This window comes from Fusarium falciforme, chromosome 5 (assembly GCF_026873545.1).
Source record: "Fusarium falciforme chromosome 5, complete sequence".
NCBI lineage: Eukaryota > Fungi > Ascomycota > Sordariomycetes > Hypocreales > Nectriaceae > Fusarium > Fusarium falciforme.
This window is the reverse complement of record NC_070548.1, coordinates 3,397,220-3,425,080: the sequence shown is the minus strand read 5'-3', so window position 1 is coordinate 3,425,080 and position 27,861 is coordinate 3,397,220. Positions and strand designations below refer to the sequence as shown.

General features: G+C 53.2%; 12 protein-coding genes across 12 annotated transcripts; 5 read left to right on the top strand and 7 right to left on the bottom strand.

The window, feature by feature from the left end:
- Window positions 1-191: 191 nt before the first annotated feature.
- Window positions 192-3,447, top strand: NCS54_00728200 (Mur-ligase-M domain-containing protein; the record flags this gene model as incomplete). Its single annotated transcript, XM_053152713.1, has 3 exons — window positions 192-2,251; window positions 2,577-2,828; window positions 2,877-3,447. The coding sequence occupies 3 exons, from the start codon at window positions 192-194 to the stop codon at window positions 3,445-3,447; spliced, it is 2,883 nt and encodes a 960-aa protein (XP_053008688.1).
- Window positions 3,448-3,493: 46 nt separating this feature from the next.
- NCS54_00728100 (Hypothetical protein) lies at window positions 3,494-4,539 on the bottom strand (the record flags this gene model as incomplete). The annotated part of the gene is made up of 2 exons (XM_053152712.1): window positions 3,494-3,951; window positions 4,002-4,539. The coding sequence occupies 2 exons, from the start codon at window positions 4,537-4,539 to the stop codon at window positions 3,494-3,496; spliced, it is 996 nt and encodes a 331-aa protein (XP_053008687.1).
- A 933-nt stretch (window positions 4,540-5,472) lies between these two features.
- NCS54_00728000 (Hypothetical protein) lies at window positions 5,473-6,819 on the bottom strand (the record flags this gene model as incomplete). Its single annotated transcript, XM_053152711.1, has 2 exons — window positions 5,473-6,249; window positions 6,298-6,819. The coding sequence occupies 2 exons, from the start codon at window positions 6,817-6,819 to the stop codon at window positions 5,473-5,475; spliced, it is 1,299 nt and encodes a 432-aa protein (XP_053008686.1).
- A 4,326-nt stretch (window positions 6,820-11,145) lies between these two features.
- Window positions 11,146-12,797, top strand: NCS54_00727900 (Hypothetical protein; the record flags this gene model as incomplete). Its single annotated transcript, XM_053152710.1, has 3 exons — window positions 11,146-12,071; window positions 12,119-12,471; window positions 12,526-12,797. The coding sequence occupies 3 exons, from the start codon at window positions 11,146-11,148 to the stop codon at window positions 12,795-12,797; spliced, it is 1,551 nt and encodes a 516-aa protein (XP_053008685.1).
- A 625-nt stretch (window positions 12,798-13,422) lies between these two features.
- On the bottom strand, window positions 13,423-15,639 carry NCS54_00727800 (F-box domain-containing protein; the record flags this gene model as incomplete). The annotated part of the gene is made up of 4 exons (XM_053152709.1): window positions 13,423-13,630; window positions 14,103-14,604; window positions 14,659-15,167; window positions 15,224-15,639. 4 exons carry the CDS (start codon window positions 15,637-15,639, stop codon window positions 13,423-13,425), a joined length of 1,635 nt encoding a protein of 544 aa, XP_053008684.1.
- A 1,840-nt stretch (window positions 15,640-17,479) lies between these two features.
- Window positions 17,480-18,719, top strand: NCS54_00727700 (Sphingolipid delta(4)-desaturase; the record flags this gene model as incomplete). Its single annotated transcript, XM_053152708.1, has 3 exons — window positions 17,480-17,653; window positions 17,720-17,998; window positions 18,051-18,719. The coding sequence occupies 3 exons, from the start codon at window positions 17,480-17,482 to the stop codon at window positions 18,717-18,719; spliced, it is 1,122 nt and encodes a 373-aa protein (XP_053008683.1).
- Window positions 18,720-19,680: 961 nt separating this feature from the next.
- On the bottom strand, window positions 19,681-20,881 carry NCS54_00727600 (MSP domain-containing protein; the record flags this gene model as incomplete). The annotated part of the gene is made up of 7 exons (XM_053152707.1): window positions 19,681-20,106; window positions 20,164-20,295; window positions 20,352-20,467; window positions 20,521-20,579; window positions 20,636-20,658; window positions 20,709-20,779; window positions 20,842-20,881. The coding sequence occupies 7 exons, from the start codon at window positions 20,879-20,881 to the stop codon at window positions 19,681-19,683; spliced, it is 867 nt and encodes a 288-aa protein (XP_053008682.1).
- A 680-nt stretch (window positions 20,882-21,561) lies between these two features.
- NCS54_00727500 (Metallophos domain-containing protein) lies at window positions 21,562-22,473 on the bottom strand (the record flags this gene model as incomplete). The annotated part of the gene is made up of 1 exon (XM_053152706.1): window positions 21,562-22,473. The coding sequence occupies one exon, from the start codon at window positions 22,471-22,473 to the stop codon at window positions 21,562-21,564; it is 912 nt and encodes a 303-aa protein (XP_053008681.1).
- A 622-nt stretch (window positions 22,474-23,095) lies between these two features.
- NCS54_00727400 (Hypothetical protein) lies at window positions 23,096-23,866 on the top strand (the record flags this gene model as incomplete). The annotated part of the gene is made up of 1 exon (XM_053152705.1): window positions 23,096-23,866. One exon carries the CDS (start codon window positions 23,096-23,098, stop codon window positions 23,864-23,866), a length of 771 nt encoding a protein of 256 aa, XP_053008680.1.
- A 144-nt stretch (window positions 23,867-24,010) lies between these two features.
- NCS54_00727300 (Hypothetical protein) lies at window positions 24,011-24,722 on the bottom strand (the record flags this gene model as incomplete). The annotated part of the gene is made up of 2 exons (XM_053152704.1): window positions 24,011-24,622; window positions 24,681-24,722. The coding sequence occupies 2 exons, from the start codon at window positions 24,720-24,722 to the stop codon at window positions 24,011-24,013; spliced, it is 654 nt and encodes a 217-aa protein (XP_053008679.1).
- A 500-nt stretch (window positions 24,723-25,222) lies between these two features.
- On the top strand, window positions 25,223-26,328 carry NCS54_00727200 (Hypothetical protein; the record flags this gene model as incomplete). The annotated part of the gene is made up of 4 exons (XM_053152703.1): window positions 25,223-25,304; window positions 25,355-25,568; window positions 25,622-25,772; window positions 25,819-26,328. 4 exons carry the CDS (start codon window positions 25,223-25,225, stop codon window positions 26,326-26,328), a joined length of 957 nt encoding a protein of 318 aa, XP_053008678.1.
- Window positions 26,329-26,754: 426 nt separating this feature from the next.
- On the bottom strand, window positions 26,755-27,391 carry NCS54_00727100 (60S acidic ribosomal protein P1; the record flags this gene model as incomplete). Its single annotated transcript, XM_053152702.1, has 4 exons — window positions 27,242-27,391; window positions 27,070-27,147; window positions 26,864-26,999; window positions 26,755-26,801 (listed from the first exon to the last, which is right to left on the bottom strand). The coding sequence occupies exons 1-4, from the start codon at window positions 27,308-27,310 to the stop codon at window positions 26,755-26,757; spliced, it is 330 nt and encodes a 109-aa protein (XP_053008677.1). The 5' UTR covers window positions 27,311-27,391.
- Window positions 27,392-27,861: the final 470 nt, after the last annotated feature.

Here is a 27,861-nt window from a genome sequence, read left to right as displayed (position 1 = left end):
CTCGCCTCAAGCGAAAAATAATGGCCCGTGAAAGACTCTCTCATGCGTTGATGCCGATGCCGATATCCAACTCCCAGGCATCCTAATCTGCCAATTCATCCAGGGATTGCATCAATTAGCATCCCCGGAGCCTCCCAAGGCACCTCGTCTCCGCAGCGCCGGGCTCGGTGAAATGCCGTCTCACCCTCACCATGTCTTCCGCGCAGGAAATTCAGTTCGCCATTAACCGCATCTATCGAGCCCTGGCCAACAAGAGGAAAGCGGGCTACCGGGATATTCGCTTGGGTCTTGACCGAATCAACCGGGTTGTACCAGAGACTCAAGAGTGGAAGGGTGTTCATGTCGCCGGTACCAATGGCAAGGGCTCAATATGTGCCTTTCTCGCCGGCCTATTCAAGCTGGCCGGGCTCAGCTACGGCAGCTTCACATCACCCGCCTTCCCAGAGAGACATAATGGCGTCACCATCAATGGTCTCTATGTGAATCCACGGATGTACGAGATGGAGATGAGGCACGTCGAGGCCAAGTGGGAGCGCATCGCCACTAACTGGAGGTTTCAACACGGCGAGGACCCCGAGGGCCTATCACCATTCGAACTTGAGACAGCAACCGCCTTCCGCGTCTTCAACAAGATGCATGTCCCTTACGGCATCGTCGAGGTTGGCATGGGTGGAGCCACCGACGCTACCAATGCAATGAAGGAAAAGGCTGTCACCGTCATATCAAAGATTGGCCTTGACCACCAAGAGTTCCTCGGTAACACTATCGAGAACATTGCCAAGGTCAAGGGCGGTATCATGCAAAGAAACGTCCCCTGTATCGTCGATCATACTAATCCCCCCTCCGTCATCCATGCCCTCAGAGAGCACGCTCGCCAGGTAGGGACAGATATTATCCTCACCTGGAAGGCCGAGCCCTTTCTCATGACACTCGACAACTCAAAGTGGAAACTCGAGAGCTACCAAGTTCAGAACCTCCTCTGTGCTGCTCTCGCCTTCCGTCATTTATTCCCTCTAAAAGAAATTGACTTGAACAAGCTCATGGCTACGGACCCCTTCTTGCCCGGACGAATGGAGACGGTACAGATCTACCCACCGGCTTCTGGTCTTGAATCAAGAAGCATTCTCGTCGATGGAGCTCACAACATGCTGGGAATTGAAGGACTGGTTAGCCATGTCGACAAGCACATGCGAAAACCAGATCAACCAGTGACCTGGGTAATGGGTATGTCTTCGAGCAAGCACAAGCCATTCCACCGAATTATCGAAAAGGTTGTCAAGCCCCAAGACAACCTCGCTTTTGTCGAGTTTACTCCCGGCACCAACGATCCCCAGCCTGCACCCGCCAACTACGGCGCCGACCACGCCAAGACCATTGTCAAGACTCCTGAGCAAGTGTACGACGGGGAGCCCACCATCGCGAACGCTCTGCCATGGGCTTGCGAGAAGGCTGGCCCGGACGGACCAGTAGTTGTGACAGGAAGTCTTTACCTCATCCGAGAGCTCTTTGGTCTTGAAGGTGTTCGTCGGGCACGACAGCTAGGCACCCGGAGGCCTGGGCGAGCGCAACTATACCGATATGTCAAGTTGGCGCAAGAGAGGAACTTGACAAAAGAGGAGGCCCGGGAGTTCAAGCAAGCGAGGCGACACTTTCACCTGTCGCCCCTCCGAAGCAAAGTCTTCTTGAATGTACGTGACGGTGGCAGTCCTCAGTCCCCGGAGGTGTCCGCTGAAACGTCAGAGCAGCAGCGCAAAGCCGCGTACCACAAGAAGCAGGAGGAGGGATACAAGAAGACCATCGTCGCTATCCAGAACGATCTAAAACGACCGACTGCCACTATCAGTGGTGGGAGTGCCGATGAGGCCGTCGAGGCGGTGGGAAACCTTGCCGCTCGGCTCGAAGACCTCAAGAACCAAGCCTCGATGCACAGGAAGGAGTATGAGGCGGCCATGTTCAATATCAGGGGGCACACGGCGATGGCTCACAAGAAGTACATGGGCTATCGCAAGATCTTCGGGCGGCCAAAGAAGCCCAAGGCCCCTGCCGGCTCCCCGTTCCTCTCGTCACCGGGGGGCAGGCCTATCGCGGTGCGCAAATCGTCCGTGACATGGAATGAGCAAAAGGTGGATGAGGCGGCGGCATTGGCTGAGCAGAGAGGAACATCTAAGAGGAGGAAGAGGGCGTCTGCGCCGAAGGAGGCAAAGAACGTTGACCCGTTTGCCGCGAAGCTGGCTTCGGCCCGGAGAAACCAGTAAGCAGCTTGAATGATGGATGGTCTTGAACGAGTACATGTCTTGAATACCTGCAGCCGGTTGTACTATTATAGAGCTAGGGGTGCATTGACAGGGAGCACCGGATTGGATATGGAGATTGACAGGACCTGATTGTACATTACCACGACATAGGCAAGTCTATCTGGGCTGAGCATTCAGCATGTATAGTTGATGACAACATCGCCATTTCTCCACGCCAGCGTCTTGAAGCAGTTCTTGGCCAGAGAAGCATACCATCTCTTCTTGGTCCTTGAATATTTTCTAGTTTGGTCTTGCATGAGCTGACGTACATCACATGATCAGACCCTCATCTCACTCCAAACGCCGCAAACTTGCGAATCCCCTCATTACACACCTCCACATGGCGCCCACACACCTCATCATCGTCTGCTGCCACGGCATCTGGCTCGGCGGGTCAAGCCACGGCGCCGACGAGGCAGAGTGGCTCATCGCCGACTTTCAGCGCGGCGAGACCCCCACCTTTATCCAGCACGTCAAGGCTGGTGTGGAGGTCCTCGCCCTTGACCAGTCCGGCTCTGCGCTGGTGTTTTCAGGGTGAGCTTTCTGTGTAGTACAACCAAAGCTAGTATTCTGACAAGATAGGGGCCCTACGCGTAAGGAGACAAAGATATCCGAGGCTCAGAGTTATGCAAACATCGCTGCCGAACACGGCTACTGGGGACTCTTGCAGGATGGGCCATCTAGCGACGAGATCTTGGTGGAAGAGCGAGCACTAGACTCGTACCACAACGTCTTCTTCTCCTTGACGCTCTTCTACTCCAAATTCAAAGCTTGGCCTTCAAAGATCACCATCGTGAGCCATGGCTTCAAAAAGGAACGACTCGTTGACGGACACTGCGCAGCCATTGGATTCCCCTTGGACCGTGTTTCGTTCATCGGGATAGACCCGCCGGGCATGGTTGCCGCTGCTGCAGGCGCTTCTGATGGAAAGGATAAAGAGGAGGCTATCAAGGGCGTTGGGTTGGCAATGGGCGAGTGGAGGAGTGATCCTCATGGACGAGGAGAGAGTTTGGCTGGGAAGAGGACGAAAAGAAACCCATGGGGAGTGAGCCAGGGCGTTTTCCCGGATGGGCACCTTGATCCTGGTGATTTGGTGGTCAAGATTCAAGATGGGAATGAAGTTCTAGACGAAGAGGCGGCAAGGCCATGGTGATCCTCTATATAAACCACTTTAGAGCATACCACAATATCTAAATCGTCTATAGAACGCTCTTCTCCCCATCTCTTGGCTTCCCCCTCCCCCTTGGCCCCCTTTGCACCGCATCAACCAGGAACTTGACAGCATCCTCCACCATGGCAGCACTAAACCGATGTCCCACGCCCTCATAAACACGATCCTCCAACACAAAACCACCATCGTACCAACCCCCCTCGCCCACAGCCTGCTTCAGCAGCGTTGCCAGGGGCCGGCTGTTTGCGTAGGGGACCAGCGCGTCCTCGGCTCCTGAGCAGAGGAGCAGTCTCTTTCCTCTCACGCGGGCGTCGAGGGTGGACTTTAGACGGGACTGGTCGGATTGAATGGGCGATGTTCCGAAGAGGAGGGCTTTTGGGTCGTGGCGGAGGCAGGTCTTGACGAGGTCGTTGGGAAAGTATTTGCTCCCGACGAAGTTGGCGCCGCAGTCGAGCTTGGCTATAGCAGCGCGGTCACTCATAAGACCTGTATCTCATCAGCACACTCTCCTTATCTCTAATCAGTTCAAAACTCACTCATAAAGTCAGGGCATCCGACGACAGCCACGGCAGCGTCGATCCTCTCCTCTCCAAACCAGGCCTGCCACGCGCTGTGTCCTCCCAAACTCCATCCAAGACAGACATGGCCATCAACCTCATGACCAAGATATCCAGCGACAAGGTCCATCAGTCCAGACATGTCAGTAACACCACCCTTAACCATGCCCATCATATCAATGGCATGGCTTCCATTCCCATCATCCCAGGCCAGATTCGCCGACTCGCTGACAAGCCGGGTCCCATGGTTAGGCATGTCAAAGGCCAAGGCGACGAGACCTCGCTCTGGTGCTTCCCCAGCGTGGGCGTTCCAGGCAGCGATGGTCCGACTAGCAATATCATGCATCCGCGCTCGTGTGCGAGTGCGAGGATGGAGCAGCCAGAGACAAGTCACTGGCTTATTCTGAGGCAGCTCATCGAGGCCGTAGACGTCGACGAGGAGTCCCGCCATGGGGAGCGTCTTTTTAGAGACGGCGGGAGGTGGCGGGAGGCCCTTTGTGGCATATGTATCGGTCATTTTGAAAACAATTCGTTAAGCAGATAGATGAAGCTCGGCGATAATCTGCCAAGGTCAAGATGTCAAGTTCACCTCGGCTTCTTCTCATGCAAGCTCGAGTCCACGGGTGGGTCCAGGGTATCCCGCGCCGGTCTCGGGACTCGGTGTTTTATTGTTGCAGTCAAACATGACAAAGGCTGGATTGGAGAGTGAGATGTAGATGGTGGTTTTTTGAGTTGATAATTATTCCTGTGATATTCGAATATGTTATGGCTGCCGAGCTGCTGGGTGAGGCTTCGGGACGAGGATGGGTGCTTGTGTTTGAATCTGGGGAGAGAGTCAAGGCTCGATACTGGAATGTGACGACATGCATGCTCACAGGAGCATTCAGAAGCGAGGAAGACATCTACCATGCAACTTATCAAGGGATATGTTCTATTAAATTAGGATAAAGAATTAACATCAAATCGTTCAAGAAAAGCAGGCAGAACATAGTCGAAGATAAAGCCTCATCATATCCCAAACCCATCACATCGCAAGTCAACCATAAGAATCATCTGACAACAAATCTGTCGATATTTAAAATATTCAAATCACGCTGCCCTACTGCAAGCAGACAGTATAAAAACAAAGCCAACATCATATCGGTATCGCCATGCTGCACAACAAACAAGAACAAAATAGCTGCCCAACCCGCCCCAACGCCTGGTGCGCTACTGCGCCTTTCCCGTTGCCCACTGCCCGTCCCAGTCCGGGCTTCCCAGTCCCTTATGCTACCTTGAAATCAATGTATCCCGTTCCGAAAAGTCGACGCCTTCACTTCTAGCTCCCTCTCGGAATCGGCCTCGGGCTGGGGGCCCTTGCCCTTCGTCTTCAGGTTAGGCACCTAGCGGAATAGGTGCAGCTCAGATGTTCCTTGATACATCACTTTCTTGATTCAGCTTCCAGTGGTCATTAGTCCACCTTCCAGTGATCGTGCTCGTCAGAGCCCAGGTAGAGCTCCACGCCGTATAGAACCATGGTCAGGCCAATGTTGGTCCACTGCCAGGTGCCGCCACCAACGTCGCCGCCCCTGAGCGTCCAGCCATCAGGACCCTCACTCGTCGAAAAGTGTTGCAAGAGTAAGCTGGTGTAGATGGCTATCAAGATGGACGGCGAGAACCAGCTGAGGAAACCTAGGAGCCGGCTGGCAGCTTCCGAGTCTTCCCAGTCGGGCTCCTGCATCATCGCTTGCGCACCCGATTCACGGATCGAAGGGATAATGCGCGTTGCGCAATAGAATACCAACGAGCGGTATGTTAGAGAGATGATAACTGAGGGGGTGATGGTTTGGAAGGCCGCATATAATAGGGCTAGGGATGAGTGAACAGCAGAAGGGAGGGAGCCGAGCATGTGGAGAAAGGTCGAGTAAGATGCCATGATGATGGGTGGCAGAGGAGGAATGTCGGGCTGAGAGTTGTCTTGATCCTCGACTTGGTCAGAGTTTTCTGAGGGGAGATAGTCGGTGAAGATCTGGTACACGCAGAGGACGATGTAGGCAAAGAGTAGCGATGACTCTATGGGGTTGCCTCGACCGCTGCCGATACCGAAGGCACAGAGGAAGACGGCCGTGGTCATTGCAATGCCGATAAGAGTAGCATCGACATTGCTAATCTGGGGGAACTGTGCAACCCTCCAGAGGAAGTAGGAGGCACTAGCCATGATGGAGCTGGAAAGGACGAGGAGGACGATCTGCGGAAATGTTAGCATGAATCTCGGCTGACGTTGTTTCAGACGTACCACCCAAGTATCGCTTCTTCCTCGATTTACAAGCCACCTGGTGAGCTGGCCTGCGGCCTGGATAACCAACAGGGTACAGAAACCCTCCAGCAGCTGGAACACAGGACCGCAATATCGAAGCACATTGTCCCAACCTCCCAGCATAACAGTTTCCACCAACCCATCCTTGCCAAATGTCCACTCCTTCCAGCTCGTGCTCTTGGAGTTGAGGAGTCCGCCTAGGGTCCGTTCCACCCAGTTTGTGTTGCCCGCATCCACGGCAAACTGACCAAGCGACCAGATCAGCAGCGAGGGGATGATGATCCACTGCGAAAGTCGCAAGAAGCCCGACAAAACGAACCGGGAGCGGGACTTTTCGGGCGTCAGAAGCTCGAGGGTCGAATATACAAAGTAGAAGAGGAACAGGGCCAGGCTGTAGGCCAGCCCGCTATCACGGCCGCCTACATCGAAAGCGACGGGGATGGAGAGGACGATGCTGAGCAGGAAGATGGAGCTGAAGAACGCCCTAAATAGCCACCACATCGGAGCGACGAGATGGCGGGCGGAGGCCGCGCCAGGTGAGCGGGAGGGATCGAGGTGGTGCGTTCAGACGAGGACGAGGAGAAGTGGGCGCATTCGAGTGCGCCAGCGAGGGTGATTGTGTGTCGTGATAACCAAGAGTCGGTCGTGGGCGGTGGTGCTGCTTCAAGGGAAGGGCGTGCTCATCGGAGTTGTGCGTGTGATGGCTCGTTCGTGAAAGCTCGTCCGATATCGTCTCTGGTCGGTGAATGATAGCAAACGAGGGAAGCAAGCACAGGGTCAAGTTGGCAAGCGAACGCGGTCAAGTTGGTTGGACTCGATGGAGGGTTGTCGGGATAAGAAGCGGGCCGCGTTTTCTTAACTTTGCTGTCGAATCAAGGCAGCAGAAAAAAGGAGCTCTTCTTTGGTGGTGGCTGTTGCTCGATGTTTGTACGTGACTTGCGCACCAGGCGATGCAAGGTGGCTAAATCAGGTAGCCGCCAATTTTTGCTTATCGCTATCGCAATCGTCACCTGGAAGGGCAGGAGGGAGCTCAGGCGGCCTGACGTTTTTCCAGTGGCTCCCTTCCCGTCTCGGCTGATCCTGGCACTGGCTTTGGCGGGGGAGCTTGGGCGCTTTGTGACTTTGGCACGTGTCATTCAACAGGATTATCTGTGCATGTGCCTTGAAACCAAACATGCTGAACTTGGAGATGAAACATTCGGATCAAGGGAGTTGGCAGACACACGGGAGCAAGTTCTGAGCTACTGGGCTTGTATCCAAGTTTGACTGATGGACAGGCCAAAGAGCGACTGCTGCGATGACTTGATAGCGTCACACCGCATGATAGGCTCTCGGCGCAACAAGCAATCAAGGATGAACGACTGGCTGTGAGAGCAGATATTGAGTGACGACAGCTTTTTCCTTGCCCTCCAGCATTTTCCCCAAGCTCAGTTGCAGCTGTTACCTGCCTACCTAGGTAAGGAACATGGGAGAAAGCTTCAACTGAGTTCCGTGAATGCACAACCTCTCACATCATGCATGCAAGTTCTTGACCCAAATCCAAGGACGTGATGAACTCCTCCTCACCAAGAACCCTTCAGCCAGCGAACCTAATTTGGTTTAGTTTGGATGGGTGAAGGTTTATTTCTTTTTAACGAGGTTATGCCTGTACCCATCACAGAAAACCTCGTGACTCGGTGCTAGCCCTGAACCCACTTTGGCCAAGAGATTTGGCTCCACGCCCATCTCTGGAGCCTCACCAACTTCACTCCTTCATCATTACGTCCCTCCACCGCATCGAAATCGCCCAACCGTCATCATCACCATCTGTTAAACTCGTACTCCTTGCAAAAACTGTTGGCATAGCTGTCACAACTCCTAATTCGTATTTTTCGTGTTTCCGTGCTCTACCCACATCACTCTCCCATCCGTCCTTCTTAACCAGTATCGTTCATGCTTTTGTAATTCTGCGCAATGTTTCTGCCATGAGTAACCCTAGCGAACCGCTCTTCTCCTCTACGAACCGAATCGAAACGAACGAATGCGATCGCGGCGACTGGAATATCTCGAATCGAGACATGATAGTTTGAGGGATTATGGTCGTTCGCAAGTGCCGAGCCTTTCGATGGAGGAGATTTGTGTTTCGCAAGTGCATACACGTTGTCGCGGATGTTCATAATTGCTTGTAAACTTCTTTGCTGGGCGAGCGCTCTTGGTGATGATGGTGGTGACGCTGATTGATGTTGATATCTGAAGTGGTGAGGTGAGATGATGCTATCAATCCTGGCCTGGGGAGAATGTAATGCAAGTGCATTCACATCGCTTACAGCAAGCCGCCTGTTGCACCTGCGCTCTCATGTTGCGTTCGCTGCTTAACTTGTCATGGCGATGTTTGTTGTTGGTGGTATCGATGGTGTTGTGTGATGGGTGATGGTGGTGATGGCATCAATTACCAACAGTGTTGGTGTATTGCGTTGGTGCTGGGCATCAAAACACCACGGACCATCGCGGGGAGAGGATTTGGCAGAAGCGAAAGACTTCATGTTGGCGGTTGACGGCTGGGATACAGCTGGCGGGCCTTCACCAGCACCTCACACCGTCGCCTCAGTCGCCGCATCCGCCACGGCCATGGCGCACCACCAACCCTTCACCAGGAGGGGATTGATCCAGCATACCCTAATCTATTACTTCCCCGGACCAGATCACCAGGGAGGAGCAGGGGCGCCTTGGTACAATGGTATCAAGGTCAGGTCAAACTGCTCCTCCCTAACTCCCCGCCCTAAACGCCTGGGCACACGCCAATCCCGAGTTCGATTCCCGCGATGATGACCGAAAAACGACGACACTCCCGACGACAACCTCGACGACAAGAGACGTAGGAGCCCATCGACACGGGGCTCCGAACTCTTTTGCCATTCAGACATGAATTTTTGATTTTCCCAAGTTAAAAAACTGCACATGTAAAATTTGAGCCATAAAATAGATTGTAATTGAAATTTTCAAGTAATATTTTTACGATACGATATGGTGAAGTTGTGAGATTTGCTGGGTCTATTGACGTGAAGTCGCATGTTGCATGATATAATGATGCCAATTGGCTGGTTGCCCGATCGCCGAGAGATCGCCTAGCCCTTGGCACTAGCTTGGCGATAACCTCGCTCGTGTGGGTATCGCATGCGCTCGAACGACATGCGACACGGTCGAGACACGACCTTGAGCAATAAGCTTAAAAAAACCGCCCACGGACTCGGTCGTGCGCAACGGCCATGGGCTCCCCGAACTCCCCGTGCCATCCGGACAGGAAGGAACAAAAAAATGCCTCGTCATTTCTCGAGTGACCATTGTCAAGTGCATGCATCCCGGAAGAGTAAGAGAAGGGAAAAGGGTCCTCGGAAACGTGGGCACTTGACCGACGAGCCGCGAATCCTTCAGAAAATAGTCTGAATGACGCCTTTTAAGGCTATAGTGATGCCAGACCCGTGGTCTTGACGATGGGGCCACTCCTGCTCCTACCCAAGTGGAAGCGAAGGGGTTCCGGACCCTCGGGACCCTGGCTGGCTTCAGTTCGGGCGTGGGCGTTTCTGTCCCATCACATCATGGCAATTTCGTAATGGGACGAACCTTGTGAGATGAACTCCCCGAGGACATGGAAACAATAAGACTGGGCCAGGAGGATAAAACAAGAGGCCTCTAGGAAAGGAGCGTTTAACGTAACGTCAATATCGCCTCGCTTGAAAGGGGATCGAGTGACATTCTTCTGCAGAGTTTTGCCCCAGGCATTGTTGATCAAAGCTCGAGTTGCTGGCCTGATCGGATAGGATGGTCTCATGCTGATGATGTCTTGAATGTTTGCATGCAATGACAGTCTTCCTTCAACGCCTCGTTCATCATCCAACCACTTTGAGCTCACGAGCTGATCAAATTGCGTGCGACCTATTGATTTTCAGCTCGAGGAATCGCCAATCCATGGCTTGGGAGACATGAGCCGTTTACAGGAGCAGTTCCTCCTCAAACCTGGGTGTCGCCCCTTCAAGACTGGATCAAAAAACGCACAGGCTACGTTGCGTCTGAAACCCCACGGGAATAACCCAATCATGACTCTGAAATCACCTTTGTTCCACCATGCTTGAGACCCCCCTGCCAAATTCCAGGCATCTTTATTCTGTGATCGACTGCAGACGGGGATCCCGGTGGATTCCCATTTTTACGTGATGATGCGATTCCCGCAGCCCTTGACTGGCTGACATGCAGCTTCGATCCTGGGTCGTCGGCGTCGTTGACAGGCCAGCACCGGATGTTCGGCACACTGGCGCGGAAGACGGGCGGAGCGGGAGTGGAACCCTCCCCCCCGCCCCGCCGTCCCGGATGGCACTCGGCGGTTCGTCGTGCTGGAGAGGCGGACACGCCCATGGGGTGTATTTCGTCATGAACATGAGGGTCTGTGATGTTGCTTCTTCCTTCCTGCGTGATGATCGCTCTTAGCGTTGGGCTTTGTTGGTGAGATGGACCGATGCGGAAGGTTGTCCGGGCTGGGGTGTGTCGTGAAGCTTGGTGAGATGGCGACATTGGAGAGAGAGAAATCCTACCTCGAGACGTTTGCTGGGGACCTTGCGTAGGTAGGGATCCTTGATTTGAACAGGATCAGCGTTGTTTCTTTAAAACGGACTCTGATCCCCCCTCCCCCAAGTGCTTTGCTTCTAATATCCACAGTTGAGATTTGCGCCAGCTCGTCTTTCCTTTAGAGTTGTGCTTCTTTGCGACTCTTTTGCCGATCAATTTGTTTCGTCTTGTCTTTGATTCATCCCGTCTTTGGCTGCTTCAGATCATAATCGACATCTCAGGCAAACAATGGCCGAAAAGAGCGCCTCTGTCAACTCTGGGGGTGACAGCCCCGACCCCGAGCGCCGTCCCTCCCAGGTTCAAACGCCCTCTTCGCGATGGGCGTCCTTGTTCGGTGGCAGCGGCACAACCGTTGGACCTCGAATCGCCGACCTGCCAGACTTTGTGAAGCGCGAAGTCTCGGATTCCGAAGATTCTAGCTCTGCTATCCTCAACAAGCAGCTGGCGGCCGAAGAAGGAGAGCAGATCCAGTATCGAACTTGCTCATGGCAAAAGACTGCAGGTTTACTATTTAGCGAGTACATTTGTCTCGCTATCATGAGTTTCCCCTGGTCGTATAGCGTTCTTGGTCTGGTTCCTGGACTGATCTTGACCGTTGTCGTCGCAATCATCGTCCTTTATACCAGTCTCGTGTTGTGGGAGTTTTGTTTGCGCCATCCTGAGCTTCGCGATGTCTGTGATATTGGACAGATGCTATTCTGGGGCAAGGAGTGGGCTTGGTGGGCCACTGCTGTTTGCTTCATCCTCAACAACACCTTCATCCAGGGTCTTCACGTTCTGGTTGGTGCCAAGTACCTCAACACCATGACCGCCGCCGACGATGTTGGTAGCTGCCGTACCGTCATGTTCTCCGTCATTGTTACCATCATCTGCTGGATTGGATCGTTGCCGAGAACCTTTGACATGATGGCCAAGTTGGGTACCGCTTCGGCCTTCTTCACCTTCATTTCTGTCCTGCTCGCCGCCATCTTTGCTGCCATCCAGACTCACCCTGCTGGATATGACTTGGCCAAGCTAGGCGAGCCCATCGTCACTGCTGTTCCCGTCAAGGGCACAACCTTTGTCAACGGCATGTCGGCCTTCCTCAACATCAGCTACACCTTCATCGGTCAGATTACTCTGCCCAGCTTCATTGCTGAGATGCGAGATCCAAGGTTCGTAACCTGAATCGCCTCCAGGGAATAATGCTAACGTGACTTAGGGACTTCCCCAAGGCGCTCTGGGCCTGCACAATCGCCGAGATCATTGTCTTCAGCATCGTCGGAGCCATTGTGTATGCTTACACTGGCAACCAATACGTGACAGCGCCCGCCTTTGGCTCGCTTGAGCCTGTGTACAAGAAGGCGGCCTTTTCGTTCATGATCCCCACCATCATCTTCCTGGGCTGCCTGTACGCCTCGGTGTCGGCTCGATTCGTCTTTTTCCGTCTCTTCCGCAACTCCAAGCACATGAACAGCCACACCGTCGTTGGTTGGGGATCCTGGGCTGGAATTCTGCTGGCGACGTGGATTCTGGCCTTTATCATCGCCATGGTCATTCCCTTCTTCAACTCCCGTAAGTGGTTATCTTGAAAGAAAAGTGTAGCAACAGCGCTGACACAATCCATAGTGCTCTCCGTCATGTCGTCCCTGTTCGACAGTTGGTTCGGCTTCATCTTCTGGGGTGTCGCCTACTTCCGTATGCGCGGCGCCGACAAGAAGGTGGGACGGCATCATAGCTTCATCACCGACTTGACGGGCAACGTCGTCAACATCATCTTGATCGCCATCGGCATCGCGTTCCTGACAGTCGGCACATATGCCAGTGTACAGGGCATTATTGACCAGTTCGAGGCTGGTGCGGTGTCGGGTGTCTTCTCATGCGCGACAAATGGGATCTAGAGAATTTGTTTTATCTCAGTCATCATGCACTGAATACAGAAGTTAAGAAATCTAAATTATTCCTATTGAACTGTTGAAGAATATTGTCAAAATCATGGCGGCGGTCCACATCCAGCTTGGACAGTATTCCTTATATCATTTCATAAACATGAAAGACGAACAGACGAGTTATGTGCAGCGATGCTTGGGACTACCCTGGTAGACAGGCTCAATGCGTCATCTCATGCCCATTTGATCCGGCTTGAAATTCGTAGAATCAAGAGACTCCAGCCTCCGCATGCCGAAATAGAACAGCCATATCGGTTTTCCCGTTCGCCACAGCCCATTGCAATGCCGTCTTACCCCAACGAGGCATGTTATGCAAGTCGCAGAGCGAGCCAAGCCGGCTGCAAGACGACCCGGAAGCACGAGAGTTAGAGTGTTTGGGCAAGATTCTCAAGAAATACCCGCAGCAAGGCTAGGTACGAGTCCCCCAGCTTCTGGGCTACATCCATGACAAGGATACCAAGAAAATTCTAGGATTCCTCCGGCAGTGGGTGCCCGGACGGAACCTGAGAGAGATTGACCTCTCGGCCACAGCGGCAGAGACGAAGCAGAAATGGGCCTCACAGATCCGTGAAACCGTCTAGCTCCTCCATAAGCTGGGAATAGTGTAGGCAGACGCTAATCCCTTCATGTTATCATTGATGAAAAGGATGATGCTTGGTTGATTGAAGTCGGGGATGGACTCGAAGAAGGCTGGGTCGGCATGGAGTTGATGGACACGACTGATGGAGACGAGCAGGGCCTGGCCAGGAGTGAGAAATTCTTGAGCGGCAAGGATGATGTGTTCTCTTTCTCATAAGCAGTTAGAGACGAGGTGCTCCATGTAACACAGGCTTCCAAGAAGAGGAGTGCATAGATCCGGCCGTTGAAGGATGGTGTTCTACTAAACCCCAGCGGGTGGTCTAATCGAAAAATCCGATTAGTCTGTCAATAAATGTGTAGCGTCAAATATGGGAAAGACTCTTCTGGGAGATTGTTTAGAGAGAGTTGGACAAGATGCAAGACAGAGAGTAAGACGTAGCCTAGTGAGTATTTCAAGAACGACTAGCCCCTGGAAGCATTCTTCTCCACCTACCAAGCTAGCACACTACAACTCATGGTTTGCGTATGAGTTGTGACTCTCGTTCTAAGGTAATTGGGTCGAAGGCCAGTCTCCGTAGCTCCAAGAGAGGGTACACGCATCTATTGTACCATCTTGGGTCCATCATTTTGTTTCCCGGAAACCGTCTTCTATCCACAACGAGGGGTCGAGTTGAATACGCTGAGGCAACGCCCTCCCACGCTTCAAGGACCTCAGGCGCCAGAGGATACCCTTTCCCACCGTTCATCCAGGTTATAGTAGCTTGATTGTTAGACTGCGTATATCGGAAGAGGTACTCATACCCACGAGTGTCATGCCACACCTCTAGAATGCGCAGCCGTGGCAATGCCTTTGCTGCCGCAGCGGTTAGGGTCAACATTTTTGTCACGCAACACTGGGCGAATCTACCACCTTTGATGGAGAGCAGCTCAAGCTTGGCTTCTCCAGAACGGCCACTCATCTGGCCGAGTTGATCTAAAAACTCTGAGAGGTTCATAAGATCAGGAGGGCAGAACTCGGTCAATTGCAAAACCAATGGCGCTAGGACTCGGGAGAGGGACTTGCGCAAGTCGATCTGATCGAAGGTGTCATGCATCCAAGGTGGCTTCCATCTTGGCCACTGGCTGAAGGACAGCCTCTTGACGGTTTGAGGCAAGGCAGGTATCAAAAAGGCCCGCAGATCTGTCACGACATGTCAGCGATGATCAATTCTCTGACCGGATGTGGATACCATACCAGTATAAAAGGCTATCTCTTCATGGTACGTGAAAGAAGCCCATCGTTCGAAACGAAACCACTCCAAGGCTACTAGGCTCTCATTGAAGAGCTTTGCAAGCGTGCTGAGTGCAAACCCCCTGACAAACGACCGGCGGATAAGGAAACCTTTGACAATAGGAGTTTCAGACAGTGTTGGGCTTGGCTTTCGGCGGCCTTTCTGAGACAGCGGCGTCATCTCAAGAGGTGTGCCATGGAGCCTCACTAGAGCCGCCCTCATGTGACGATTTGAAAATGCTCTAGGCTCAGCAGACTTTGTAGTGTGATATTCCCGAAAGCTGGGAGACTGTTCCAGATCTTCCTCAAGCTGGAATGGATAGTCATGTGCCAGTTCAGGCTCGTAGCCATGGTGCTCAACATCGCTGGGCGAGAGGGCGGTAATTTCCAACGTAAGCCCTCCATGTGTGCGGTCCCAATATGAGAGAACCTTTAGTAGACGTACTAGAGCAGAGGTAAAAACCTGATTGTTCCTAATTATGGATGGTTAGCGGTAGCGCACTCTAGTACGGACTCTGGAGTATCTCACCGGGCAATCGTGGCTCTTTTCTCGGGCTTGTTGCAGGTCGGACAGGTGTATGGGGTGAGCTCGATTCGAAACGAGAGATGCCTAATGTGGTTGAGCCTGATGGCATTCTTTCCTTCAACAAATTTGCTAAACCTTGGCAGATCCGGCACCTTAAGGGATAGACGACGAAAGGTGTGTGTTTCGACCAGGTACTGCCAGTCCTTGCACACGGGACTCAGAGCAGATATTCGACACATTTTTCCAGGAGCTGCGTCTGTTCGCTTGGGTAGGTAATTGGCAAAAAGACAATCTAGTATCATTAATTGGATCTCCCGAGGCAGCGAGCGCCAGAACTTTGGGGAGGAGGGGGCGCCGAAGCGACCAGAGGCTGTGTCCATGTTGCTGATGTTGAGTGGAAGAGATCCAAATGTTGGCATCTTTTCAGGAGTTGAAATTTAAAGATTTTATAAACTTTGCTGATTCGCGTGACTGTTGTTGAAATGGCTGTTGTTAAAATTAATACCGATAAGCTTCACGTCTGCATCACGATGTCAAACAAAAGAAATCGCCACGTTGTAATCTTTTTATCAAACAAAGAATCATCTCCTTAGTTAAACTCGATAGTTTTTTCGGGCCTGCAGTCAATTCCTTCATCATGAAAGATATCAATGGTACATCAATGCTTCAGGCTGAGCTTGTATAGGTAGTCGACCATCTTCATCGAAGATATGTCACAAAGCACGGATTTCAAGGTTTTCTGACCCATGCAGGCATTAGGCTGTAACGGAATCGAGAAATCGAGTTGAACAGGCTACTACACCATGCAATAAATTCAGAAAGCCAGATGAACTATTTCCGCGACAATGATGATGAAAGGTCGAGGTTGAAAGATGGTTGGACATGGCTTGAGGCTCAAGCTGATGGTGGGTGGTCCAGACCAAGCCTCTTGCCAAGAATTAGGCCAAGTGCTGGCCGTGCACGTCCCCACTCTTAAAAAAGCCGGGTACTCTCTCACTGTCAAGCTGTCTGCCTCAAATGGTAAGCTATCAATTGGATTGAAGCTCACAAGTAGAAGGTAGGTAGGCTCTTGAAGCCTCCAGTGGTATTTGAAGAAGGCCCCATATTGGAATTTATGCTTCATGACCAATTGGCCTTAACTTGGTCAGGCAACGGAGGGGCATTGGAAGATGCCTCGGCTTCGCCACTTTACACCTGAGACAGGGGTAGAATGAAGCCTATCTAATGTTGTGGCAAATCTATAAAGCTTGAAGCTTCGAGGCGAGGTCAAAATACCCAACAAACGTGATGAATACATAGGAGAGCATGCGCACCCTATTCTAATCTCCTCTCATTGTTATGGTGAGGTCATCCTTAGAAGTTGATAGTGTGCATCGGGACCCAACCCAAGTGACGCTCCCGCCATTCTCCAACAGTAGATACATCCATTCACATGAGATTCCAATTGAACGATGCAAGTAAAAGCAATCAGCACAGCTTCTTTGTAATAGCCCCTCCAGTAGTCCGCGTAAAGATAAAACCTCGTAGATCCACTCTGGTGATGCATGCTCTCGGCCAGTTTCTTCATTGACCTCTGTATTCGTATTCGTACGTCCTTAAAAGCTGATGCCTAGATGCCAATCATGGCAGAGGAATCAGCAAATCCCCTTGATGATGATCCAAACCCTAGCGAGTCTGCCACAGAAGCAGGATGTAAAAAATACATCCCCCGGCATCAAAACAAGGGACATTCCAACAAATACCGAAGAATCGTATGGTCCTCCAACTTAATCCCCGGAACTCGACGGCTCCGGATGGCACCACTCGCACCACCTGGTCCCGCGCCTCTCCGAAATCTTGGGGCAAAAGAGCCTCTGCTGCATCCAATGTTCATCAGCGCCTCGGGGGACCCTCTCAGCGCTGACACGCCGCGCAATCGGATGCTCCCATTGGACCCGGGCCCGCTGGTGAGCCCCCGCTTTCGAACCCCTCAAAAACGGTCCCCTGAATCTGGCAACTTGCTTAGGTTGAGATTTGCCCGCCAATTTTTGGCTGGCCCGCGCCTGCACCTACGCCCCTAAATTTTCACCGCCTTCCACGTCGCCTTCCCTTCCTGCCCCTTGTCACTCTACGCCGCAAAGGAGGAACCAAGAGGCAAAAGTCTCACATTCTTTTTAATTCTTGAACCTGCACTCTCTTGGTTCTCATCTCGTCTCTATCAATTGCTTTTTCGGGACAATCGTTTTTGAAAAACCGATAGAGCCGGACACTCCCGTCGCAATGACCGCGGCCAACTCCTCCACCGTGACATCCAGGGCCAAGGGCGATAGCCCAACCCCAGCTCCTGCGGGCGAGCACGACGACGCCGCCCAGAAGAACAACGACTTCTTCTGGACCTACACCGAGGAGCCTCATCGAACTCGTCGTCTAGCCATCATCAAGGCCCATCCCGAGGTTCGCCATTTCTCAATTGACCCCGCCGTCGCACAGCTCGGATGCTGACCTGTCCTCCGATAACAGATTACCAAGCTCTGCGGCCCCGAGCCTCTCACGAAATGGGTCGTTCTCGGTGTCGTCTCTCTTCAGGTCTTCCTCGCCTGGATGCTTCATGACACTCCTTTCTTCTCTTGGAAGTTCTGGGCTGTCGCCTACGTCTTCGGCGCAACCGCAAACCAGAACCTCTTCCTCGCCATCCACGAGATCTCGCATAACCTGGCTTTCAAGAGCCCCCGCGCCAATCGCTTGATCGCAATCTTCGCCAATCTCCCCATCGGTATTCCATACAGCGCCTCTTTCCGGGTATGTTGAGCTTCGACTTGTTGGAGGATGAACCCGTGCTAATAGCTGCTAGCCCTACCACCTTACTCATCACAAGTCTCTCGGTGTTGATGGCCTCGACACTGATCTCCCGACCGCCTTCGAGGCCTTTGTCCTCGACTCCATCCTCGGAAAGGCCTTCTTCTGCACCTTCCAGATCTTCTTCTACGCCCTCCGCCCGATGGCCGTCTACCGTGTGCCCCTGACCTCGGTCCACTACCTCAACATCGCCGTCCAGCTCACTTTTGACGCCCTCCTATACCGTTTCGCCTCGATCAACGCCATCCTCTACCTCCTCCTCTCATCCTTCCTCGCTGGTAGCCTCCACCCCCTGGCCGGCCACTTCATCGCGGAGCACTATGTCTACGAGACCGTCACCCCCTCGGCGCGGGATCCCGAGAACCGTATCCCCGTTCCCGAGACCTTCTCGTACTACGGACCTCTCAACTGGTTCACCTACAACGTCGGCCTCCACAACGAGCACCACGACTTCCCTGCTGTCCCCTGGACCCGTCTGCATGCCGTTCGCGACATTGCCCACGAGTTCTACGATGACCTGCCTCGACACGAGAGCTGGTGCTACGCCATCTGGCGCTTCATCTGGGATGAGAACGTCGGCATGACCTGCCGCGTCAAGCGCAAGAACGGCGGCCGCCTTGTCGGTGGTGGTGCCAACTGGAAGGAGTCTGAGATCCAGGCTTAAAAGTTGACTTTCTGCGAAATCAGAAAGTGATGTAGGATGAGATGTGGCAGTGAATGAAATTTTGACGTCTTGATTGAAATTATTCTGAATTGGCACCAGGGAAAAAGAGCCCATGTCTATTCTGGGATCGACTTGTATTCGGCTGCGAGTTGACGCAATAGACGAAAAAGAGCATCATAGAGTGCAGTGTGGTTCTTTTGCGCAAGGCGTTCAAGGTTGAGAAATAAATGATTGGATGTTTTGAATAGGGCTCGATTCGGGGCCGTAGACATGATTCATAGTTTTGAGTAAAAAGAGTGTGATCGTATATACAAGCAAGCGTATACAAGCAAGCGAGATGCCTTCAAGTTGAATTATGACCCCTCTCAGATCAGACGGATAAATGTACAAGTGGCCAAGAATAGATTCCTGATGGCAGCAGACTCGAGACAACAAAAAATGACGCCCAGTGTTATCAGAGAACGCGATTAACAAAGATAATAAGAAAGCCAAGAAAAAACATCAAGAGCCACACGAGAGAGAGGCTCAAGCTAGAGTGTACAGCAAAAAAAAAAAAAAAAAAAAAAAAAAGAACATCAACCGCGTCCTTGCAAACGGAACACCTTTTTGTCCCCTCGACTGACCGACAATTGACCACCTGCTGCGGCATTCGTCCCTCTCGTTACCCAATCCAGACACCATCGCTCTTCTTCGTGGCTTCATCCTCCTCCTGTATGCACATTTGCTCTCCATCGGTTGCTGTCGCGTGATGCCCGAGTTCCATGCGAGTATGCCCCTTGTCGTCCGTAGTAAGGAAGGCATGAGTCCTGTGGATCCAGCTCTACCCTCCTCGGCGCATTAGAGCATGCCCTTGATCACCATGAGCCTCTCCTTAGACTAGGTTTTCGTAAAGCGTCGTCAGGTCTGTCTAGTAGCTTCCTCTAAAATATAAAGACCCTAGGCTAACCATCTTCACCTATTTCTAAAAGAAGAAGTAGGCGAGCAGGAAGCTGATCAGGCAGAGGATTGCAGCCATCTGCACCGGCACGCCTTCGACGGTCTGCTGGACTGCTTGGGCAGTCTGGAGCATGGGGCGCTTCTCATCTTCGCTCGAGGCCGGCTTGACATTGCGCTGTCGGAGGCCAGTCTCCCTAAGTGACACGATCTGAGCCTCTGCCTGGGCGAGTTTGGCCTTGAGCTCCTCATAAGACACCTCCGCAGCCTCCTTGACGGCCGCTGTAGCCTGGGCGACTGTGCTCTTTGGCTCGGCGTCCTCCGCGGGCTGGGGCTTCTCGTCTTCCTCGGGGACATGTTCGGATTGGTAGGGTGGTGGAGCCGCGGCCGAGGGAGACTCCTCCTTAGCAACAGGGGAAGAGTATGTGCGTGAGATGTCGGGGGTATCGGTGGCCTGATTGGATGCGTTGTCAGTCGCCAAATCCCACATATCGGAATTGTCATGACCTACGCCGTTAGCAATGGCCTGCTTGTTAGGCGTAGCTACCGGGCGGTTGGCAGACTCGTCAAGCTCGGGGTTCGCCGCCAGCCAGTTGACCCGGATCTTGCGCTCCACGAGTTGACCCTTTTCCGTTGTTTCCAGCTAGATACTGCGGTCAGCTATATGTTTGCAGTGGCTGGAAGCCGTTGGACCCATACCACGTTGGCGATACTAGCAAACTCCTTTTCGGCGGTGATGGGGGCAGATTGAACGAGGAACTTGTCACGGCATCGAGCATCCGGGGGAGGGTCCTGCTTCATAGCCTGGAGCAGGACTATGGAGTTTGTCAGTCAAGTGCTTGCATTACAGGCACGTGAGCAAGCTTACCGGCAACATCGAAGCTCTGACCGGCCTCGATGCGGCCTGCATTTGGTCGGACACAGTATCTATTCAGGAGTCGTCAGGTTTGCGATTCGAGGGGTTGGGGCGGGGGCAGGCGTACTGTTTGGGGGCGGTAGTCTTGACCTAGGAATGGGTCAGCAAAGTCGCAGCATCAGAGGCGCAATTTGAGTTACCTTGAAAGCGACGGGAGTCGAGCTCGGGTTCTTGATGGTGAGGGTCTGCGCAACCTCGGACGTGAAAGGACCTGGCATCCATGTCAATGTCAATCCCCGACGATCACGGTGTCGGGTGTCGCAGATGACGAACGTCTAAAGGAAAGCTCGAACGGCTCGATATCGACCGACATGGTGGCTCAGTTTCGTCTCGACGGACTTTGGTTGCTGTTGTTGGGGTGTCGCGAGATGCGCTTGAGGCCTCGATACGGCGGTAAGAGGAAACGTGGCAACCAGAGGCAGATGCAAGATGGCTCGGAAAGCGGACAGACGATGATTCAGAGACGAAGTTGATGAGCGTTGTCGTGACTAAGGCTGGGCTATCGCGTGAAGGGGGCGGACGAAAATTGCAGAGATTAATATGGAGGTGAAGGAGAAAGGATGGGGATGGCGTCTGATCGCTGCCACGACGTAATTGCTGCTTCTGAGCGCTTCCCTCATCCAGAGCCACCTTGCCCTTTTCCCAGTTCAGTTGGTTGCTACAGGGTGGCGCACGGGCCAACAGGGACTTGGTCTGCAGTGGAACAGGAACTGCCATTCCGTCGGTTCCTTGTCTTTGGGACCTTGGCCATCACGACATGTGTGCATTGATAAGCAGGCAAAGAGGTATTAACTGAGTATATTCTATGCTTCACGGACGACAAAAAGACAGACGTGACTGTTTTGTCTTGTTCACTGTCAAGACTCCTACAAGACAATCATGGCATCTACTCCACATCACTGACCTTTGTCTCCCCATCTTTCACCACGGCACTCAACAGCGGCCATGATTGATTCATGTTCATGCAGCGTGCCACTGAGCGTGGCCACAAGCTCACATGTCAACTACTTTGACCGCCAGCTCACTCTTTTGACCGCCCACCACGGCCGCGTTCACCAGTGTCGTCGTGTGCTCCGTGCCTCGTCTTGGCCAGATGCACTCGACCAATACCCAGAACGCCATCAGGGCCACCGCCAGCAGCCCGCCCTCTCCCGTCATGACACAGTGGAACGCTCTGTCGGCGCCGCTATAGGCCATCTCCTCCAGCCCTGCTCCGGCGTGGATGTGTCCGAAGACTGCGAGCCGGGGCCGTACGCGGCATACCTCCCTCAGTAGTTGAGGGCATCCCTTGCCCCCGTTATCGAGGTGACCCTTCGGCGGTCCATGGGTGAGGAGGATGTCTGTGTCCTCCGGCACGGCACCCGCCCAGACCTGGCGGATCGGGGGGTATTGAAAGGCCCAGGTCCCGCACAACTCCGTCCAAGGAGAGCCGTACACCTTGAGCCTGCGACCGTTGGCGAACCGCAGTGTAGTAGACGAATTGTGCAAGTAGACAATATCCCCCCAATCTAGATCGCTGCGCGACGTGCCCTCGCCCTCGTAGATGCGATCGGGAAACTGCCTCACGTACTCTGCATCCAGCAGCTTGTCGTGGTTCCCGCCGATGACAACCTTGTACCGGTGCGGCATGGTGTTGAGCCAGTCCAACTGTTCCTGGAGCTCTTCAAAGCTTCCCCGGTTTGTCAGATCGCCGGCATGCAGGAGGACATCTCCGTCGGGGACCTCGGGCTGAGTGCAGTGTGTGTCTGACACGCAGACGATGCTGATGGGCGAAGAAGAGCCTGCTGCTGCTGCATCCCCTGGCGTGCTAGTGTGCCGGCGGCGGCTCTGCAGCCAGAAAGCCAGCTGTGTCGAGGGGTCGCGGCGGAATTTCTGCCATGGTGTAGGTCGATAGTGCGTCGCCATTTATTTATATCCAGTCTCCGTCCATGTCTGATGATGGTGTAGTTGTCGGATTCTGGAGATGCCGACAAGACACGGGCGAGACACGAGCGAGACACGGTCAGCAGTAGACCAGACTCAACGACCGTCGCGAGTCCTACCAAGGCTAATAAATAAATTAAAATGATTCACGCGGACAAGGCATCAGCACATTCCTAGACTAAAAAAAGCGTCCTCGTTCATGAACAAGACTAAGCTAAGCGCTGTAGTCCTGCGCTTCGCTCTGTGTGGATAAGCAGCCCCAGCCCTGAACAGGCTGGCGCCATATGCAGGACAACCCTCGTATTCTGCCCACGCGAGGCGGTGCCACCCTTCAGCCAAGGCTTCCTCGCCCTTCAAGTCCTGTGCGGCTGAGCCCAGAACTTGCAGAACAACGGCCCTAAGGACAAAGGACATGCAACCACTTCGTAAATGCAGATCCATGTATTTAATACGAACCCGATCGCTCGGGTCAGGTGGGTTGAAGTAGACGCTTTTAGATGTCTATACGACCACCCACAACCCCATCCTTGTGTATTAATTACCCTGTCTTCGGCTCTATCTCACATCCCGTTCAATCACTGCTACCTGTTTAGCCTTCATCACCATGGGCTGCAGTCATTCTCGATATGAGCGCGAGATGGAGTCTCGTCCCGTCCGCCCCGTCACCATCTCCGACCCCATGGGTGGCCCCGTCATGATTCCCCCAATGTTTCGTGACGAGACGGGACGTCCCATCCAGTATGAGGCTTCGAGCCTGAGCCGGAAACAAATCATCCATGCCTTCGAGCACATGGCCGAGTACCTCGACGAGTGCGGTATCGAAACAAATGTCGTCGTCGTTGGCGGTGCCGTCAACACAGTCTTCCTCGGCTCAAGGGAATCAACACATGATGTCGACTTCTTCCTCGAGGATCCAGCCTCAAAAGAATACATGTCCCTCGATAATGCCGCCAAGTTTGCCAACCGCCAGGCCAAAGGGCGCCTCGGCGAGGAGTGGTTCAACAACTCCACACAACTCTTTATGGCACGGGACGTCCAGACTTCCCTCGTATGGCAAGCCAAGCAACAGAATGCCGTCGTCTTCGAGAAGCGAGGGACCAAGGGCGGCTTGAAAGTCTATGCCGCCCCCTGGACATACGCCCTATGCAGCAAGCTTAACCGTCTCTGCGAAATCAACCCCAGATCATACGACATGGACGACGCTGTTGTCTATCTCCATCGGCATCTCGCCCTCACCGCTGAGGCCTATGTCAAGTTCCGGGAACTGTACGACTGGTGCCGGTGGTATAATCATGATGTGCGACGGGAGATTCTGAAGCAGCTGGACGACAAGTACTTCCAGAGTTACGGCTATAGGCCTATTGCCTGGAACTGAACGAGGAGCGAACTCGACCTAATGAGAGTCAGTGTACGATGTCACGAATGGATGATGCCGAAAAGATACCCTAGAATTAACCCTTATTACCTACCTGATTAATAATATTTACTTCCATTCCTGTCAAGTGTTGTGTTGTAACTGTTACGCAAAGTGAACATGTGGCTGCCACACAAGAATGTTTTTGTCTGCAAATTCCTTTGACGCTTCACCACATTCGAAACCTGCCAGAGGAACAAACTTTCGTTCATTGTTGTCCCAGTGAGGTATCACCAGCGTTTCCTCGATTCGAGGCACCTGTTCTGTCCAGACAGGTACCTTCTCGAACTTGGGTTCCTGTGCTCTCCACTCGTCGAGCATGTCATGGTTGAATATGGGAGGGGCTTCTCTCGGTAGGCCCATTTCTATCCTTCGATTGAAAGCTAGACAGAGAAGCGCCGGGATACAAGCCAGACAGACATATCTTTCCGGATTTGGGTCGCAGGGATCTGGGATGTCAACTACAGCCCAGTCTTTGTGATACCAAAACGCCTCGATCTCATTGCGGATTTCGAGGTGTTGGTCGAGAATTAGATGCTCATATATTCGATATAAAGCAGAAATGGGAGAGTCATCGGCAGCATCTACCCGACGGTTAAGGAGGGGTAGCTCATAGTGGGTTCGATGGGCGAGCAACTCTCGGGGAGGTGGAGGACGGCCATCTGAAACTTCCGAAGCCGTTGATTGAGCTTCTTCAGAACTCTCTTGATCACCAGTCTATGAGACTTAGCCCAAGTTCCAGCTGTAGCACTGCATCGTGAGTGAGGGAACACACCAAACGACGTTTGATGGTCGTAAGCCAAGGAGGTAAAGTCATGGCGTGCGCGGGTGAAGAGACGAGGACATGACCAAGAGACAAAGCAGAACAGAAGAAAGAATCTATAAAGATTGAAGAAAAAAGCGCATTCTATATATGTATGCAACAAATAGTCTCGAATCCAAGAACAAACAATCACGAGTTCGAACGAAGGAGCATCCTTAAAGCGTCCGGCGTTAGCCGTAGTAAACCCGGCGGGAGACAGGCACGTCACTGAGGCAGCGGGTGAATGACGTCTCTTGAGAGCTGCCAGTCCAAGCTCAAACTGGAACTAAGAACCACCGCAACCATCGGATTCACTTTTGGTTGCCTACAGCCACTTCAATTCGGCTCAGTAAATATATGGGAGCATTCACTTGCCTTTTATTCACCAGAGGCAGCTTCTACCTAGCTTATGTGATCTCTTCCAATCATCCTCATCTCACATTATAGCCCCTCACCTCAGACGCTCAACCCCACCATCGACAAACTTACACCTTGCACCACCACTCACCGCCAACATGCCTTCCGATCTCGACACCCTGCTCGACATGGGCTTTGACAAGGAGCGTGCCGAGCTCGCAGTTAAGAAGTCCGGCGGTCGTAGGTTGTTTCCATCTCATTTGTAAACGCACCGGCTGACCCCATCTTAGTCCAAGGAGCTCTCCAGTGGCTTGAGGACAACCAAGACAAGCCCCTGGAGGAGATCAAGGCTGCTGCCTCTGACGACAAGGAGGACGATGAGGACGATGACACTGAGGCCAAGATTGCAGAGCTCGAGACGGGCAAGGCCAAGTCTCTGGTCTGCAATGAGTGCGGCAAGCGCTTCAGAAGCCATGATCTGGCCAGCTATCACGCGACCAAGACGTATGTCAACAATTTACTCACTTTATAGGTTCACACAACTAATACGGCTTTAGTGAGCATACTGACTTCTCAGAGTCGACGGAGGAGATTGCCCCCTTGACCGAGGACCAGAAGAAGGCCAAGCTCGAGGAGCTCCGTGAGCGCCTCCAAGCCAAGAAGGCCGCTCAGGCTATGCAGGACAAGGAGGAGCAGAAGCGCAACGAGGTATGTGTTCACATTCTAGGAGTGTAATATTTTCTAATTATCCCAGAAAATCCGTCAAAAGTCTACCAGGGAGACCCAGGAGGCCAAGGAGGAGCTCGCCCGCAAGCAGCAGATCAAGGAAGCCGAGAAGAAGCGCCAGGAGAAGCTCGACGACATGGAAGCAAAGAAGCGCATCAAAGCCAAGATCGAAGCCGACAAGGCCGAACGTCGCCGCAAGGCCGAGGAGGCCAAGGCTGCCCGCGAAGGACGAGCTCCCCAGGCCGAGGCCGTCGCCACTCCTGCCGGCGGTGCCGCTGCGGCCGCCGCGCCCAAGCCAAAGGCCAACCACAACGAGGCCCGTCTTCGGTTGCAGACCGGCGGGGGAAACATCACCAAGACACTCCCTGCTGAGACAACCCTCTTTGAGCTAGCACAGCAGATCGAGAGCGAGACTGGCAATGCCGTCACCAGCTTCACGACTACGTTCCCGAGACAGACCTTCCAGGGCGATGTCGACATGTCCAAGACCCTAAAGGAAGCGGGATTGGTTCCCTCTTCCGTGTTGATTGTGAAATAAATTCGAGTTTATGTGGGCGTAAATGAAGGATGCATTGCGCGGCGTTGGTTGGGCATGACGGGCGAGAGGAAGCAAGATCGAGACTACGCAGAAAATATGCCAGTTAGGTAGAGGGCAGAAGAGGAGCACAGAGACTCCGTCCAATTCACACTTTCACCAGCACTTGTCACTTCGCGGGACCCATGTTGAACTCAAACCACCCATGGCGGGACCTTTCTTTTTTCAGAGCCGTTGAATTGACCAATTCTCCCTCCGCGTAAACTCCGTTGAGCGCGTTCATCATAGATTCGTATGAAGGAAGCTACTCTGTCCAGGGCGCAGGATATAGTGCCCTCTCTCCATCCTGTATGATCGATCGATTGGAAACCCCGAAGCCATGCAGTCGAAGTGCGAAAAACAAGGAAACAGTCGTAGCGGCGTGACTTTTTAGTCGAAGAGACCGAAGCCCATGTCCTCGTCAGACTCCTCAGCCTCTGTAGTAATTGTTAGCATTCCGCGATCTGGCACAAAGACGATTCGAGGGGTTGAAACGTACCCTCCTCCTTCTCCTCCTCAGCGGGAGCAGCGGCGGCTTCGCCACCAGCAGCAGCAGCACCGCCAGCGGCAGCGGCGGCACCACCACCGGAGCCGACGTTCACGAGGAGGTCCTTGACATCCTTGCCCTCAAGAGCCTATTCGCACAAAATTCATTGGTTAGAAAATCCAATTCTCGATGACGGCGCAGTCGCGATCGGGTCGTACCTTGGCGAAGATGGAGGTCCAGATGGGCTCGACGTCCTCGACCTTGGCGGCCTTGATGAGGGTCTGGAGCTTGTCGGCCTGTGGTGTCGCGATGACGAGTTAGCCTTCACCCGCACACACAATTTCGAGGCCGCGGGGCATATTGATTTTTGACGGCGAGAGGGAAACGTACGGTGATCTCAACGCCGTCGTCGGCGAGGATCAGGGCCGCGTAGGACGAAGCGAGCTCGGCGTGAGACATTGTGAATGAGTTCTGTCGATGCAGGTGGGAGATTGGTGAGTCTGCACGAAGTCGAGTTCGATTGTGGTTTGAGGTCGAATATCACTAACCGGAGTGCTTACCACAGAAAATTACCCTGGTCGAAATTCTCGGGTTGGAGGGCTTCAAGACCTAAAGTGGAGGGCTCAATAGATTATCCGAGCTCCGTGCCTGCCTGTCCCTTCTGTGCCGGTGGGCGATTGGGCACTGCCTAACGAGCCAATCAGAGCCTCTTGCAAGCGACCCGCTCTGCCTTGCGGCATGTACCCCACCTTGACTGGATCCAAACAGCGCCCCACCATTATCCATTATCGCAGGTTCGGGCTCAGTACCGTAGTGCAGCGCATGGAGGGGGTCCTCCTGGCTGGGCCTCTTCTTTAAGTGACAACATCCCTGGCAAACAAGCGTGACATTCAGACTTTCGTACGTAAAAACGCTGCGATTGACTCCTCCAAGGACTTGCAGCTCTCAAGTCTTAGTCGCCGACCCTTTTCGTCCTTCTTCCAGCTCTTCCCGATCCCCCGAACTTCCGC